The sequence below is a fragment of the Cyrtonyx montezumae genome, unplaced genomic scaffold (assembly GCF_038088225.1).
Source record: "Cyrtonyx montezumae isolate F1298 unplaced genomic scaffold, pur_monq_1.0 scaffold_8, whole genome shotgun sequence".
NCBI lineage: Eukaryota > Metazoa > Chordata > Aves > Galliformes > Odontophoridae > Cyrtonyx > Cyrtonyx montezumae.
This window is the reverse complement of record NW_027072089.1, coordinates 19,720,592-19,739,405: the sequence shown is the minus strand read 5'-3', so window position 1 is coordinate 19,739,405 and position 18,814 is coordinate 19,720,592. Positions and strand designations below refer to the sequence as shown.

Genomic DNA, 18,814 nt, shown 5'->3' with positions numbered 1-18,814 from the left:
AAGGGGATGTGACCAATAATAAATTCTAGTTTATCACTAAAATACAGAGGTCTGTACAAGTAAATCTAACCAAAGCAATGTTATAAACCACAAAGAAGTAACTGAATACAGATAACAATTAAAACACGGTGCTATTATTGGGTCTTCATTAGTATGATCACCTGGTTCTTTCCTGACACCTAATGACTTATTTCTGTATTTATTACTAAAATAATTTCACAGACAACTTCCCTTTGAATTTTTTCTTTTTAAACCTATGGATGTTTGGTGAAAATTGCCCATAAAGTTCTTTCTTACTAAACACTGGCACTTTCAAAAGATGGCATTAATGTCCAAAGGTCTTCTGGCCCATCTGTGAGTTGAGCTAACATTAGAAAACCAGCTTGGTACTGACATTCCCTTTCCATTGGCGACTGGAATCATGCTGCCAAAACTCTTTGGTCTGAGCTTTATGGTTATAGGATTTTGATAGGAAATTTAGTTGGATTGCTAAAAAGTTATAAAGATAAGAATATGGGAAGCAGCTGTTACAAATAATCAAAGTTCACCTTTTTGTGTCACTGCTTGGATATTCTTTTTCTCAGCAGACTTCTCAAGTAGAATTTTATTACAATATATTTGACAAGTAAGTTTGAAGTAAGTGAGTTTTTGAAATTGCTTTTAAATGAATCTACTTTTCTTAATTTAAATGAGTTGTAATTAAATACATTAGATTTTTCTTTCTGGCACACAATATTGTATTTTAATTCCAACTTGAATATATTTAAAGAAAAAGCTGGTATGAATGTTGTCTTGTCCTTTTGGCTTAAATTTTTTACACATTTACTACAGTCCTTTTTCAGAATGTTCACATTTTTGCTTTTTAGTTGGCAGTAAGTTTTGCTGCATCTGGGTTTATTTTATGATCTGTGGAAATGGTGTGCTGAGAACTGGAAGAACCCATATTGAACTTTCCCATCCTTTGAGATGTTTCCAGCATGAACCAAGAGGGTGGCTTCATGGTGTTTTACATGGTGCTTAGTGTTTTCAGGGTGACATTTATCTCAAGATTTACTGCAATTATTATGGGAGTTTTATTCCTTGACCTACTTGGGATACTGTTTTCTTTTTTAATTCTTTATTTTTATTAGCATGTTTAACCTGGAACTACTGAGCTATTTTAGTGTTAGTTTCATTGTATCATTTGAACGTACTTCTCTTTGTTTTTTATCATTTAGATCCAATGTTAGGATTCATTAGCTTAACTGGGTTTAGAATTATTTTTTGAGATCTGTTTTTCGTGTACTTGGCTAATTTCTTAATGCTTACATGATATGTGGTGCAGTATAGAATCCAATCTATATCCAAGTGTTTGACATAGAATTAGTTACTTCACTGAAAACTCCAGCAAAGGCATTGGCCTTTTATTTGCATTCCCATTTCTAAAGGTACTACTATGAGTTTGTTTTAAAAATAAATATCTATAAAGACACTAAAATATATTATTTTGTAATTCAGTTTCCTGGGTTTAAATCTGGTCTTGTTTTTAAAAACATAAAAAAAACCCTAACAAATTATTCAAAATGTAAAATTTATGTGTATAATACAAACAAATATTTGAAAGGCTTTGACACAATTTTTCATTTAAATGCTTTAGCAATGCTTACACAGAAAGTAAATCCTTCAGATTTTCCCACCACTTCTTCAGGAGTTCGATATTTCTAGTAATATCTCATGGTTTTGAATTATCATTATGATTCTTTTTAACTCTTACAATTTGAAAAGAAAGCAGTGTTGCTTTGAGACTAGGTGTTAAATGTTTTGTTGAGATTAGTGTAAAAGTGTTCAAGAGGGCTGTACTGAAGTGCCTAGGTGCTGCCTCTTGTGCCTCTGAGGGACACTGCAGGAGAAAAGGGGGAACTGGAGCTGTGGTGGAGGAGGGGTTGCCCTTGCTCAGAAAAACCTGTCCAAATACCACGCAGTATGGAGGATCAGCAACCATAACTCTTCCCATTATGACATGTTTATCCTTCACTGTAGATGTTATAAAAAGCTCCCTAATGGTGTAATATATAAAAAGAATACTAGAAACAGTCAGACAGTTCTAATAAGGTTATGTACAAATGAAACCTGTCCACGTTTATTCCCTTTACTAAACAGCATGTGGGGAACTGGGAATACTTAACCAAAAGAAGTTTTCTTGATTGAAAACTGCTTTTTCAGCTTGCAGATCTCCTCCTCCCTCTCCCTCCTCTCAGTGGAAAAAACAACAGCCCTGAAGGAAATAAAGAAATATATCCTCTCCTGAGGCCTCGCCCCCATCCCTGTGTAATCCTTCTACAGCTCCCAGCAGCAACTTCTGCTTCCTGCAGCCTGAATAAACTCTGTTAAAAAAAAAATTAATTGAGCTTAAAAGCATTACTTCTCTGTGTGGTAATGAATTGAGTGTGGCAATAGACTGCATTACAGTTCTGTCCTTGGCATTTGACCATCTGGAACAGCTCTCTGCAGCTCTCATTGAGTATGTCAGGGAGCCAATGATCTGTTGTATGAAACTGAACAAAATACCACTCTTGCCTTGCAAGGATCCTCAGAAACGTTTCCTGCAGATTTTTCCCTGAATAGTTCTCATTTTCATGCTTTTTGGGAAAGCTAAATGCAGCTTGCCAAATTCTAATAAGGAAGACCAAGAAGAAGTGATAATCAGTAGATCTGTGTGTGAAGAAGTAGGGACTTTTCCCTGTGAATAAAATAATTCTTTTGGAATGAAATACTTCTGCATTCAGTCTTGTATCTCAGTTGCTGCTTTTATTGTACCTGAAGTAATGCCTGTATTCATGTTGTAGAAAGCCTAACTCAGTAACTGAGTACATTATTTTGTTTATTAATCCCCAGCAAATAAATGTTGCACATCATATTTAATGAGATGAAAATTAGTGTTACTGAGATATAATTATATAACAATAGTCATTCTGAACAGCCAGATGGTGTATGTTCATTGTCTAATTTTGGTCAGGTATTCCTCAAATTGTTGTAACACTATTTCTATGCCTTGTGAAAGTATTTGCAACACGTCACAGTGCTCTGATGATGTGAATTGTTGTACCTATTGTGAGATGGAGTTTGGAGGCAGGATAGTGCTCATTTTCACAGATTTCATTTGTTGTTAGATATCCCAATGCATTTCTGGATCAGAAGTTAACTGATTTATACAACTACAATAGAAACCCCCAAGAGAAAACTCTTTAAGTCCTAAGTTAGCTAATTATTACATCTTCAGCTTGCATGCCTCATGCTGCTGGGGAATACTATGTGATTATGTGGGATATTCCAAGCTACAACTTTAGTTTTGGTTTTCAGGTCATGGAACTCTGTGTGATAATTCATCTTTCTCTAGATAGTAAACTTACATAGGTTCAGAGGTTCATAGGTTCATAAGGTTGGAAAGGACCTACAAGATCATCTAGTCCAGCCATCCTCCTATCACTATCCCTACCCAACTACTAAATCAAATCCCTATTTGATGACATAAAAGAGCTTTTCGTTGCCATTCATGTATCTGATGTAGGTTCATTGCAGGGGAGTTGGACTAGATGACATTTAAAGGTACCTCTCAACTTAGATGATTCTGTTAGTTACTTCCTCAGTAATGTGCTTTTTAAGAATGTAAGGACTTGAACTCTGTTTTTAAGTAATGTGTCATTAAATATATATATTTAAGAATAAGGCACATATTTCCAATTTTCATATCTAGGCCATGTTTATTTCTTACTGTCTTGTATTTGCTGTTTGTTAGGATTATTTTTTTTCCACATAAATTATATTCCTTCTTGTGCATTTCCGTGGCACCACGTTACCTCTTTGATTAGTGTCACATCATCTCTTTGGCAGTCCTTCCTCCTCATGTAAATTCAAAGTGCTTCTGAGGGGATGTAATCAGATGCTGATGACTCAATCTGATGTAGTCTGATGTTGTTGCTTGATACTTCAATTGTGAAATTCTGTTCTTCACATTTCTTTTTTTCATCTTCACAACATTTTCTGTCATATTAATCATTAGATATGTCTGCTTTCAAGGTAATTCCATACTTCTGTGTCTATTAATTTCCCCTCACACATCTTCTTTCATTTGCTTTACTTATTTGCACTCACTACTCATCAAACCTCATCACAGTAGTTACCAGGGCCACCACATTTTATATTCAACAAAGCACTTTCTGGCCCATGCCTAGGTTATCTTACAGGTTTAATTTCCTGTGAACATACAAATCTACTACAATGTCTTCTCTCAGATCCTTAAAAAACAGTAAATCAGATGTATTAGAGTGTTATAGAAAAAATCATAAAATAGTGATTAGACTCCCCCTGTACTGGTGCTTTTACCTACAGTGCTGTTAGCTGTTACTTTTTCCTTTGCTGTCTGTCCTTGAGGACATTTTTGTCCTGTGTTTTCACAGTGGACCTATGGTGGATAGTCAGCACCCATATAATTATTCTGATACAGCCTAAATTTAGAACTAAGCATAAGGCAATTCTGCATCTTTTAATAACTGTTTTGTTGCCATGCTGCTCTGTGTTAACATATGGAGTTTGAAATGTGCAGGACTTCTAAGTGTAGAAGATCAACTGCTTTAACATCTCTAAAAGTACTGGCATTTTCCTTTTCTTTTTTTTTTTTTTCCCTTCTCTCCAAGACAAATATGTAACAGATGCACAAATGAACCATGGAATGAATGTGCTGCAGACACAGAGCCATCATTACACTCTTCACAATCAAGTTTTTTCATAAGCTCATGTGGTGTACACCTGTGTTAAGTTAACGGTGCACTTAGGTGCAGTGTGGAAGACTTAATAATTCAAAGTGGAATTTGTTTCTTTGTTCCTTTTGTGCACTTTCTCATATCCTTTCCCCTCCTTATTTAGTGTGCTCGGTTTGCCTTCTGTTTGTACTTACAATTATTTTGCTAATGCTGGCCTGAGCTTCAAATTCACCAACTAGAAATGTGGAAACCAGTAAGTAGAGCAGGACAGGAATGCCATGTAAGGGTGATTTAAAATAACGATGTAAAAATCAGCAGTGAATCTATTTTATCAGAAGTTATTTAAGATGTAGTGCATTGTGTACCTGCTCAGGTAACGTTTGAAACTTAAGAAATGGTATATTTGTAAGCTGAAAACTTGAGCAATCATTGAAAAAAGCCAGTTGTAGGTTGGGGCATTAAAAATAGCATGCTGTTATAGCTCTGTTTAATTTATCAGAATCATACTTAGTAGCAGTTTTTTGTCCCAACTCATGGAAGTTTTTCATAGAATCGATCTACTACTTAACTCCTGCATTTTCCTCCAAAACAAAGGCATTTCTTTCTCATCTTTCTGTGAAGGAGAAATATAAATTGGGAGGGAAGAAAGCCATCTGGTTTAAATTTAGAAGGAAGGTGATGGCAGGGACTGAAGCATTTGTTGACCTGGCAAAATCTAGGACCAGCTTCTCAGTTGAAGATGTACACTAAGCAACAACTGGTCTACTTTCTAATCTGGGTAGATAATTAAGACCCGTTTGGCTTCAGAAATGATCGCTGAAGACTGGTAGAGCATCAACTGACCCAAAACATTAAGGATTTTACTGGAGGATTGTAATGTTCTCAGTTACGCATTAAGTTACTTTTAAGCATATTGCCATAAGTAGTATGCACTCTTCATGACAAGGTACTGGGAAGATCATTTGAAACAAAACTTTGTTACACCTGTACTCTGTAGCATCTACCAGTTAACCTCTATGTACTGTTGTCTTAAGTAAATTTAAAAGCCTACTACATGTTTTAAGTTACTTAATCAGGTTGTTAGTAAAATTTGAAGTATCAAAATAATAAAGGCAGTAAACTGTTATCTAAGGATGTGTTTGTTGCTAGAAATATATCTAAGCCTGACTTTCAATCATGTTGTGATATCTATTTTACTTCATTTCTGCCTAACTCTCAGCCTACAAACCATCAGCATTTGAGATTTTGTGCATTTCATCAGAATCCTCTCCTGAACGTACAACTGAGACCTAAATGAGACTTTTTCTAGAGTTCTCCTCGCAGTCTCTGGCATTTCTCTGGCATAAGTTATGATAAGTTGAAAGAATTACTAAAAATCTATATTGATTGGAAGGACTCTGCAAGTTAGAACCATGTCCTCTTCTAAGGGCTGAGCACCATCTTGATCTTAATACATCTTTTTTTGTTGGGTTTTTTTTTCCTGATTAGAGGCTCTCACTTGGCACTTTATGGCAATAGATTTTGACCTGACCGAGAAGATGCTGGCTATTTGGCATGTGTTGTCATAAGCTATTAGTGGTCCGCGCATAATGGGTTTTGAGCTTCTAGGCTTAGTATTTGGTTAAAAGTAAAGAATATATGAATACAAATGTGATTCAGGATGTTTTTTCTTAAAATGAAGGGCATCCAGAGGAATGCTTGAAAAGTGCTGTTAATAAAGCTTATACCTTTGTTCAAATGATTTTGTAAAGTTCAGTTAAGCAATGTCAAATGAATCAGTTGTCTAACAGGAAATGGATTGAAGAATATTAGTATTTTGACATATTTTTCCATGAAATGGAAACCTGCATTCAGGTTTGGATTTAAGATGATGTACAATGATTATATTTAATGCACACTGAGGTAGCTACCAAAAAAAATACGAACTACTGGGGAATAAGTTCTGTGCTACATGCTGGATGTAACGACAAATATGACAAGTTTTTACCATTCAAAATTTGTAATGTGATTTAATCCTATCTTATTTCCCCCTCTTTTTTAGCATAAGACGGCATCAGGAAAGGAGAGCCATTTTAACTCCAATTTTAACAGATTTCACAGTTCGAATAACTGCTGCTCCTGCAATTATTTTTACAAAAGTTGATGCTCCAGAGAACTTACACCCAGAGGTTAGTATGAAATTTGGATTTCGTAATGTTTTACTGTTTCAATTGTCTAGGTGTGGTAAGTTTTGAAATACAGACATCACAAACTGCAAGGAAAAAAAAAATCTTAATTGTGAACTGTAATGTCTTCCTTCTGCTAGTTAAAGAATTTGAATAAGGCATTTGATATCAAAGACAGCCTGTCCAGATAAGCCTGTTTGCAATTCAAAAAATGGGAATCCTTAAAAGATTTGTGATGGAAAGGTGTTGAGAAGAGGTGCATTATGAAACATTGTATTCACAAGCTTCTCATAAAAAAAACCACCTGAGAATACAATCTATATATTGTCTGTTAGACACAACTTGAGCTGTGTTCTTTTTAGCCAAGTTTTCAAGCCCACCAATTTCCACAAATCATCTACTCCCCTATCATTACTGTGAGGACTTCAAGTTATTCCAGATTTAACAATCACTTTTACCAGTGTATGGGTCAACTTGTTCAAGATTAGTGTGTGAAGCATGTTGCACAGATAAGGTATTGGCTCTCTTTTTGGTATAGTTTAGAGTTCAGAAATGTAAAACATTTTGTGTAAGGGAGGTGCCAGTAAGTTTTTGTCAGCTCACAAGGAATATTCCTCATGATAGCTACCTCCTGGAAAGAACAGACCTAGTGCAGAAATATAAAGGGTATTAAGTGTGTGTTACAGTAATGTAGTAGATGTGTACAGTTGGAAAACAGATAATGCATAAAGAAAAAAACAGACAACTTAATGTTTTATGTAAAGGGTCATCGCAATTGCAGATGGAAAATGTAAAATAAAGAAATTTCTGAGCTTTACTAATCCTCACATTCAAGAATTTTGATTTGTTTGCTACTTAAATTCTTATTGTTATCTATTCACTGGATGATATTCTTTGATGGAGAGGTCTAGTTTGATTACCAAGAACTTGAACACTGTGCATGTACTTCACATGGGAAAAGGTGAAAACAGCCATTCTTGACTGGTTCTGTTTTCCTTCTCTTTGTTGCTTGCCATCAATAAAGAAGAGGTTTTCTCGTGCTAGATAATATCAGTGACAGTGATCATACAGCAGTATGACCTTTGCCAAGATTTGACTGGTTTAGAGTCACACAGAAGCCAGGTTGGTTATCACTGAGTTCCAGTTCACAATTTACATGATTTCACTGTAAAACAAGTAGAATTTATATTCCAGCATAAAAAAAAAATTTTTTTTTGGAAGGCTATATGTTGTCATTGCCAAAGAAATAAAAACCAAAATCTGATAGTCCACTATTTGATACTACCAAGAGATGGAATCAAGACCTCACATGAGATGCTTTGCTTGCAAAATTTGTCTTAATAGTTACACATGCTATGAAAAGCAATGCAAAGAGTATAAGAATATACCACATCCTTGTTTGGAATGCTGAAATACCATACTCTACTAAACAGTGATACTACATATCAGTATCAGGGATGAAACATGGACTACAGCAGAGGATCATACTACAGTTACATAGAAGCTGAAAATTATTTGCTCAGTAGCTTTTATCTAATATTTTCCTTTCATTTCTCCATAGGAAATTTTGGTATGTGGTCATTCTTTGGAGGTCAATGTGACAACAAATCTGGATTTCTTCCTCAATGTGGCTCAAGTACAACTTCTTCAGCAGCTGGTAGAAGCCAATTTGATTGGACTGGAACCTTCCAGTAGCACTAATGAGGTAGGTTTTTCCCTAAGTTGCCAGTAATTTCTTTTTACAATACTGCAGCAGATGTTTACATCACCTACAGTGACAAAATCATACAGGTAAGTGAAATATATGCTTTATTATTGTTTTTTTGTTCAGTATTAAAATGCATTCTAATGTTCTAACAATAGTGTTCTTCTAGGATGAATATCATTCAGTAAATTAGACTGAGGTTATTTTGCAACAGCTTTTGTACAAGGAGGATTTTCTCATGTAAATGATGAAAGAAATAATTTTAAAGTAGGTTTTTGAAATTGTTTCATTTTACCAAAATTTTCCACTTTCTCATGAGCTAAGCGTTCCCCTGTGTGTACGCTAATTATATGCTTTATTAAAACCAGTATAATTTAAAATATTCCCTATGCTTCATAACCACTACTTATATTAATTAAATATTTTATCTCTCATTCATGGAATTCAGTCGTTCTTTGAATCTTCTTGTACTTATTCACTGAGTCAGATAATGGTACACGAGGGATACTTTATCTTCAGAATAATTAGTATCTCATTTTTTTTCCCTGGAATTTCGTAGTGTTCAGCAACTATCTCCTGAATGTGTAAGGCAAGACACAGTTCTTTTCCAAAAATCTAACTCATCAGAGAGCTGAAGAAACTTTCCTTTTTCCTGCCCACACAGATTCTGCATGAATGTGTGTTTGGATGGAAGTGGGAAATAATTTAGAGAAGCCAAACTGTTTATATTCTTCTCTTCTCATCCTGTCAAATCCCAGAAGTTGTTTGTAGCCTGGTAATCTAGGTATCACATCATTCTCCTTCTCCTTTATGCTTTTCAAATCATGGAGTAAATGAAGGATGTTTTTTTTCACAAATATGTTGATACATGAAAGATACAGTAATGAAATGCAATCTGTCTTTCTTGGATACTTTGCAGACACAGGGCCTCTTTTGGATATGAACATTATAAATAAGTTATGTATGGGAATATATTTAATAATTTGTGAAGCGATGTTTTCCCATTGTCAGCAGAATGGATGGAATCAGAAGATTTGTATAGGTGCCAAGAACTTTAATTTTGAGTTGGCACTGTACAGAAGTGCTGCACAACTGGTGTGGACCATATAAATTTATAAGCAACTCACTAAGCTATTTCAGTAAGCTTTTTGTTGACTACATCCCAAGTTACTTATTTGTTCTTCATTGTTATCTCCGTATCTCCCTTGCATTTTTAGGCCCTTGCAATGAGTAATAGAATATTTCTGTTTCAAGGTGCTATTTACCTTCTTATTAATATGCTTAAAACTGTATCTTGACTCACTGTACTGATAATTTTAAATCCAGTGTTGTACTCTTTTACTCTTCTGTGCATTTCTCTCTTCACTATTCTGGAGTTAAATATTCCTATATGAAGGCTCCCCACTTTATTGTCTTCATACTGTTCCTTTAGTCAGCAGAGAGAAACATGATACACTGTATGCTGTTATTTTCATCTTAATGAACCAAGGAAAGAGCCCACACATTCATTCTTCACACCTGCTAATTATTTCTTCCCAAGAATAGCTTAGGTTGAGAGGCATCTCTGGACACCATTTTTTTGCTCGAAACAAGACTACTAAAGTGAGGCTTTCCAGTGTGCCTTCCAGCAGTTCTTTCTGTATCTCCAGGGGCAGAGGTTGCATTACCTCTTTGGGTAACTTTTCTGTGATTAACTACTCACATTCTGGCAAATCTCTATATCCGTTTTGCTTGATAAAGCTATTAACGTTGCCTCTCAGTTTCATTTCGGAATCCAAAAGCAATGTGATTTCATTAATGATTTATCTCTACGCCAGTATACATGGGTTTTACTGGAGGCATTAATTGTGCTCTGATGGCTTTACATTGATTTTAGCCACTATTTAAAGCAGAACTAACCACTGGAATTCTTACTGACTTAGGAACTTAGTAAATTAGGAGATTTAGCAAACTTTAATGAAAAAATGTAAACAGACAAAATGAAGTTAAAAGTATTAACTGAAAAATAGATAGGGGTGCAATTTCAGGCAAATAAGCCATGTGATTAACCTGAATGAGATAAGAAAAAAAAAGGGTGCAGAAATTGCTTTGGACAAATAAAGAAGACATCCTTAAAAACAGAGGTACATCGTAATTAGAATTGGAATTAACTAAGACTATAAGACCTCTCTAAATTAATTGATCCATGAGAGATTTCAAAGAAATTTTTTTAAAAATGTGTTTTCTAAAAATAGTGGACAGTGAATCCATTGTCGTAATTCTCAATCTTTTCCAATAATTAATTCTTCTCCTCTTAAAGACAAGCATTTTATTTCTTGTTTAAATATGATAATCTATTTTTTTTATTTTTGATTTTTTTTTTTACTTTTGAAATTGAATAATTGCTGTTATTTCCCAAATATCTGAGAATAGGTGTCAGTATGTGTTATCTCTTTTCCCTTTTGTCTGGAAACCACATTTGCAATAGCTAACTGTGTTTTAAAGCTGGAAGAATAAAGAGAAAATACACTCACTGGATACATACTGGCTTTGATTATGCTTGGAAAAATGTTTCTCATCTGTACTAGAGGAGAGGCATAGGGAAAAAGAAGGGGGAAAAGGAGCACTAAAGCTGTGAAGGAGACCTTACATTTTTCCAAATATGTTACTAGATCAAATCCTTAGGATTGTTGAGCAAATATAAACATCATTAATCTTAGTTACGAAACTTCATTTAACTTGAAGTTCTTTGTAAATAGAAGGATTAAGTAATTGTCTCTTGCCTCAAAAATAATATACACTGTGTTTCTCTCTTCTATGCTTTGGTTACATAAATATAGGTAGTTATCAAACTGAAATCTGAGTTTAATCTTTAAAGGTGTGATTTTCAAATCGACTGCATTTGGTGGTTTATAGAGCAACGCTGTAAGGAGTAGTGTATACAAAAATAATAAAGTAGTGATGATTTATGTGTAAATCATTTTCTTAAGTGCTTTAATATTCTGTGAAGAATTTCATGCCAGGTCTCCAGTGCTGTGTTTTTACTTACTGTAAGCCCTAATTTTATACTCTTTTATATAAATTCATCTTTGATGTACAGTATATCTATTGTACTGACTTCTTCATAGGATATAGTCCATTGTTGCAAAGAATATTGCTTTGATCTGCTTGGCAGTTTTAAAGTATGGACACATATGTGGTGTATGATAAATTACTTGAGGGGTAAAGAATGTTGCTGCCTTTTCATAATTATTCACTATTTCAGAATTAATATATGCCAAAATCTTACAAGAAGAAGATATAATACTTGCACATGGAGAGCAGAAACAGAAGTCCTAGAAAAAGAAATATTAGAGTGAAGTGTATTTAATATACTACATTTCTTCAGTGACCCACGTAAGATTATAAGTGAAGTACTAATAAAAAGGCTGTTCTCTTGAGGAAAAAAAGCTTCCTCTAAAAGTTTCTGAATCAGCCTTAGAAGTTTAATATTCTGGTAGAACGCTCTCAGTATAAACGATGCTTGGTTTTAATGCTGATTAATAATAGAACAGGTGAGTTCCCAACGAGTTTATTGCTTAGTCTGGCAAATTCATTTCCTGATGTCCGTCACTTAACACCTGGAGATTTTTGGCAAGAGAGTTATCTATTTGTCATGTGAGCATTTAGAAGTGGAAAATACAGGAACTCCTCTTTGAAAAAGAAATGAAATAGAAAACAACGCTCTTCATGGTCTGATGCTTTTAATATAGACATGCATGGATAACATATCTTACTTCAAGTCAGTATATCTTATACTCTTGAATGTAAATTTTGTCATTGAAATCATTAGTCTTTTTTTTTTTTTTGGATGAATTACTCCTCTGTAAGCCTCAAAGTAAGGCTAGTCTTGTTGAAAAATACTACTTCTACACAAATAATAATTTTGATTAAACTCAGCCCAAATAATGTTCCTGTTTAATTACTATCCACTTTGAAGGTAATTATGAATACAAAATGCAGTTATTTTCTATCTTCTCTGAAGAACTTAAAAGGTATTTTCTAATACTTACTATGCCTTCACAATGTTTTTATAAGGATTACAGCTTCAGGTGAGAAAACAGCTATACTAGTGAATACAAGATGCTTGCTTATTAAGTGGAATGTAAGTTAAACATCTGAAATATTTTGCAGATTATATCATCTATAGTTTTCACTCATTCTCTGTCTTCTGTAGTGTATTTCTGCTTAACTCCTCCATTCCTATTTACCAGATTGTATATTCTTGTTTATGTTCTGCTTGCTCTATTCAGTAGTCCTTAAGTTCATACCTATTCCAGAGAATCTGAATGTCACACAACTAGCTAATATAGTAATACAGTAATAAAAGAATCATAATGTATTTTTTGAAAGAATCACAGCCAGATATGTCATCGTTTTCCATCCATCATTCTTTTCATATTCAATTGCAGTGATTAATGTAGCACTCAACAATCAACTGTTACATGTATGGAAATACTTGTGAACAGTAGAAGTAGAAACTGAAAAACTGTCCCTGTTTTCAATCCCTCTAAGACTTCTCTGAATTCCATTATTTCTGCCATATGAGCAGTGAAAAAAACTTTTGAGTTCTTCAGCTTACTTGCTATTACTATAATTATGTATTGTTAGCTATGAGAATACAGTAGATGCTGCACAAATGTGATGGTTAAAAAAAAAAGTCATCTTGTTCAACTTGAGGAGAAAGAAAATTTAGCTGTTGAGGTGGTGAAGGATAGACTACTGTACTGATGAAATGGTCATACGCTAGGAACTGAAATGTCTGGCTGGAATTTTCATTTGTAACAGGTACATATCCCAAGCATAGTTTGCATTAGTTGCCAATATCCAATGGACACAAATTGTCATTCATCTGGGAGTAGTGTTGAGCAAAAAGAATGGAAAGCCGGTGCAAGCAGGTCTTTGTTTTCTTACAGAAATTCAGGGCATGGCCTGTTGATGTTTTCTGCTTTTATAATATCTGCTTCTAGGTATTTGACTTCTGGGCACTGTGTGTAGGCTTTCCAAGCACAAGCTTCAGTAGCATTCATCAGCGTGCCAGATGATGTTTTCCTTCTAGATTTGGCTCTTGGCCAGTCACTTTGAGTGAACCTCACCAGCAGATGTGACATGTTCCATAAGGCTTACCCCACACTCAGATAAATTGCAAAGACAACCCAGCAGCTTCCTGAATAAATGATATTAATATGAGGGGGGAGGGAATAAAAGCAAAAATTATTTCAACTTTCATTTTTGTTCCTTTACCATAAGAATTTTTGGAGTCTAACTAATGTAAAGATTGTACATTTTGCAGAAAACAAGATGTTACCTATAATCATCACGATAATAGAAAAGGCTGTGGAGAGTACAGCTCCTGACTGCTCAGAACCCAAACAATATTACCAAACACATCGCACAAGTGATAGGCAGTGTGCTAATTACAGCAAATTAACTGTTGACTGAGATGTCCAAGATGGGAAAAGCAGACAGATACCATCTATAGCAGTCGATTTCTTTACAGCTTGGCTGAATCAATCTTTACTGTTTCATCACAGTAGCAACAATGCAGAAGTATATGTAGAAGATATGTTATTCTCTCTCATTGCAGATTAAGCATTAAGTTGTGATATGCTGCAAAATGGTTGCTCAGGAAGTTTGGAAGAGTATTCCTCTATACTTTTTTACTATAATTTCTTTTTCCTATGCATCCACATTCATGTGCTGTCAGAGACAGAACAGGAGTCTAAAAGGTCCTAAAAAACCTAAAACCTAAAACCTAAAAGGTCCTAAAGGTCCAAAAGTCTAAAAGGTCAGACCAGTTGGGCCATTCCTATGTCCTCTTCCACCAGATAATTTCAGTTTATGGCACTCTCATCAATTTTCTGTTGTTGTTTCATGATATGGTAAAGAACGTGATCATTGGCAGATATGTGCAAAAGTGCAATTACAATTGCATCTCACATAAAACTTGAAGGGATAGCTAATGGAGTTCATAGCAATCTTTATTGATGATGATACTTTATAATAGAGAGAGCTCTCTTGAGCAAAGAGCAAGTAAATGAAACTCTACATGAGCTTATCAATGTATTTCTACTGTGGAAAATGAAAAAAAAAATCAAATAGTATCTTCTTTTCTTTAATAGAAGACAAACATAACTTTGTTTTCCATTTGCATTTTGCTTAAAAATAATAACAATCAGAAAACTGGTAAAACAAGTTCCAGATAATACTACTTAAGAAGTCAGACAGCCAAAGTGTGAAGTAGCAGATGCACATGTTGCACAGATGTTATGTTGGCTTGTTAGTATCCTTATGGAAAGCTTGTGTAATTGGAAGTATTTTTAGTATGCTGAAACTTTGAGAAGTTGGCATCCTCATTTACAAGTTTCTTTTGAAGAATCTTTTCCCTTTTGATTCCTGAAGTTTAAGGTAATCAGTGGTAGAGAGCCAAAACAGTCTCAGTTTCTGTATATTGTATGGGTCACACGAATTTAGGTATGTCTTGATATTCAGAAGTGTGTTGGCACATAAAAAGGTCAATGTAGTGTGAAGGTAGCTTCCTGAGGGTTTTATAGACTTTTTTCATTATACATTTGAAAATTGTTGCAATGACTAGAAGCAGAGTGAACCTGGTGAATGGTTAACAGGAATGTCCCAGAAACTGTAGGTACTGAAATGTGAATCCACATAAAACTTCTCAGATATAATTATTTTTCACACTGTGAACATTTTTTATCAGATCTTGCCTATCTGCTCACTTTTTTTTCAAGTTTTAAGCTGTGAGTTTTCATTTCAGAGAAGGGGGGATAATGTAGCATATAGTCCTGTGTTTCTGATGTGTAAAGGCAGACCCCAGTAGCAATACAGACTGGGTGGTGAATTGATTGAGAGGAGCCTTGCTGAGACTTGGGGATGCTGGTTAATGAAAAGTTGAATATGTGCTGACAACTTGAGTGTGCAGCCCAGAAAGCTAAGCATACCTGGGCTGCCTTAAAAGAGGGGTGGCTAGCAGAGTGAGGAAGAGGATTGTTCCGCTCTGCGCTGCCCTTGTGAGACCCCATCTGGACTACTGTGTCAAGGCCTGGGACCCCAGTAAGGGAAGGATGTGGAGCTGTTGGGGTGGGTCTAGAGGAGGGCACAAAGATGCTTGTAGGGCTGGAGCACCACTCCTATGAAGAAAGGCCCAGGGAACTGGGCTTGTTTGCCCCAGAGAGGAGAAGGCTCTGGGGAGACCACGCTGTAGCCCTGCAGTTATGAAGGGTGCTTAAAAGAAAGATGGAGGAAGACTTTATAGCAGGGCCTGTATTGACTGAGTTTCATCCGCCTTTTATTTTCTTAGTCTGTGTTATGTGAACCAGACCTTTTCGTCTGCTCTATGGATTACAGTACTTTTGTCTGACACTAGGCTTAATGGGATAGTCTAAAAGAGAGAAAAATTTTGACCGGTCTCTTTATTAAATACCCCGCCTTGCCATATTTTGAACATAAGTTGTGGATATTATTATCAGGAATTTAGGTGTTATTATATTTTAAAAGAAATATGTTTTCTAATAACTAAACGGTATGTGAAGTTAATTTAAAACTTTGGATTTTCAGATCATTTCATGTATTAATCAAAAAAACAGATGTATTCTTTACAGGGATTATAGAAATACTGTTATATAATAAATCCAAAACTCAAACTGTTCCTTATATTATAGAACATGAAGAAAAAAATCTTATTGTCTAACTTTGTAAAAAATAAAAATAATAGAAAAGAAAGCCAGAAACTGTATGAGAATTATGATGGTTTTCCCCTAAATCACAAATATAGTTGGGAAAAAAAAAGGAACATGTTGAGTGAGGTGATTTTCAGAATCTCAAAAAAAAAAAACAACTGGACTGCACAGGGGCTCAAAACCATCATATGCAGAAGTGTGAGAGAGCATGTGCTTTGACTTTCTCACACTATGGACACTGAATGTGTCATGGTGATGATTTGCTTAATCGTTTGATGAGGAGACAAAAGTTTGAGTGGTAGGTCACACGAAGTATGACTGAGAGCTTTGCATTCTTTGATCCTTACTAATCTTCTCCTTTGAATCATCTAATGCTGGCATACATTAGAGTTTGGTTCTGCGTCAACATTACCTTGAGACACCACTGGTTACCGTTTCTTCCCTATACAGAACATCACCTGCTTGTTACTGTGGGAGACTTTATTCTTGACACTAATCATAAACATATGGATGCTCTAATTCCCTTGATTTGCAAGTGAAATGTTGCTTTATTTCTTAAAGGGAAAGTTAAGGAATATCAGCAGAAGGGACACTGGAAGGCAGTGGAGATATAACTGAAGTTACTGTCAGTGGATAATGAGCAATCTCAACTTCTGAAATTCTGTTTTCTTTTTAAGAAGAAAACTTCATTCACTTTCCTCTGGTTTTCCTTCATAAGAAACAGTCTTTTTCATATATTTTAACGTACTTTTAGAGGTAAAGAAAGATAAACTAATCCCTCTGTATGTCAGTCTTCCTGAATAATATGTATTTGTGTTCTCAGCCAAATCTGAAAGCAGACAAGAAGTCTTGATGATAGTTTTTCTCTTTTGTGAAAATCAGGAAATGGATGGAGGGAAACCAGAGCAGGTATTACCACTGAGGGAAAACGATTATTCAGTAATTTGCAGGAGACACTGTTTATCCACTTGTGATCCGGTTGGTCAGTTTGGGATAAAATATGCTGCTTAATCTCATATACTTTTTCATAAGGCCAGAATTTCACTTCAGTACTATCCTGTTTTGTAAGGAATGTTTCATCATGATTATGTATGTCTTCAAGTAGGCATAATCTTTTGGAGTATAGTGCTGTTAATAGCTCCTTTCCCACTTCTCCAATTTTTGTGGCTAGTGGTAGTCTGCTTTCACACTCAGGTAATGCTGCAACATCAGGAACTGCATAACAGAATGTTGCATTCTGTAACTCATGCCAGAGATTTTGGCAGGAAAAACAAATCTGGGTATTTTATCAAAAACTTATTTAATTAATCTAGTAGAAATGTAAAAGATTTTCATATTAGTGAAAGAGTGACAATAATACTTGCATGAATTAAATTTCTTCTTTAGCAGTAGTGAGTTTAAATGTGAGTATGAATAGCCATCTGTTTGTATAAGATGTAATGGGTACCAAGATGTTTGACAGATCCAAGTGATATTTACAGGTTCCTCTCAGGTGAATTTGCTTAAGTCTGAGCTGCAGTAATCTTCCTGTGCCATTTGCAACCAGTTTTATGCTGAGCAGGATTAACTATAGCCATATTACTCTTTAAGAATTTTTATAATGCTTTAAACTAAAAAAGTATTTCCTCATCCTTGTTAAAATCAGATAGAAGTTTTTGCATTAGAGTCTTGCTTTATAACTTCTGTTAAATGAAGTTATCATCTTTTCTTTGGTAGGGTCAAGAAACTTTTGCACATCTTTGTACGTATGGATGTTAGTTGGTTTGTGGCATTTTGCTTTTAATGGAGCATTTAAAATTTGTGGAGTGGCTAAACATTTTGAAATATATAAGACAATACGTGGTCATCTTCTCATCTTTTTTTGTTATTGGGCTGTTCTGTTCACAAAAGTAAAAAAAGTAAAACTTGCGACTTGACAGTGTCAGAAAGAGTGCTAAAAATGTAACTTCCTTAGAGTGCCAATAAAAACCCTTAGTTGGAATAGCTGAATAATACTTGCATCATTTTCCTGGTAGCACTACCAGTACTTGGAATCCCACATAGCCCTTGTCGGATGTTTTCCTGAAAATAAAGTGGTCTTTGGTTTGCTCAAGGATACTATCAAAATAAAGTACTTGCCAGTATCTTGAGTCATCACCATACCTTCTTTCCATTGATAGGAAGCTTTGTCTCATCATTTGATTTTATTGCCAAAAACAGCAGAAAGATCTTTTTGAAGGGCTGTGCAGTACTTTTTTGATAGTTCCTATAAACAGACACTATTATTCCAGTAGAAACCTAGATGCAATTCATGTATTGGGAACACAGCTGTAAATTTACTTTGTTACTAAGATTCTTCGGTGCTTCTTTTCTGCAAAGAAAAAATAAAGAGGTGAGGAACTAAAGTAGTAAGTCTTAAGAGAAAGGGTCCATTTTGCAAAGCACATCAGGATGACTCAGGAGAATGTATGTGTGCCTGTGGATATAGACACGCACACACACAAGCAATGA

The 18,814-nt window shown here is 35.0% G+C and overlaps 1 protein-coding gene across 5 annotated transcripts in view; it reads left to right on the top strand.

Annotated features, from left to right (window-relative positions):
* The window catches only part of VPS13B (vacuolar protein sorting 13 homolog B), a 412,996-nt gene that overhangs the window by 270,526 nt on the left and 123,656 nt on the right, over positions 1–18,814 (top strand). For all 5 annotated transcript variants that reach the window (XM_065751678.1, XM_065751682.1, XM_065751679.1 and 2 more), the window contains 2 exons: positions 6,781–6,907; positions 8,466–8,609. In XM_065751678.1, coding sequence (XP_065607750.1) covers positions 6,781–6,907; positions 8,466–8,609 — 271 coding nt within the window. The remainder of the gene's footprint in view (positions 1–6,780; positions 6,908–8,465; positions 8,610–18,814) is intronic.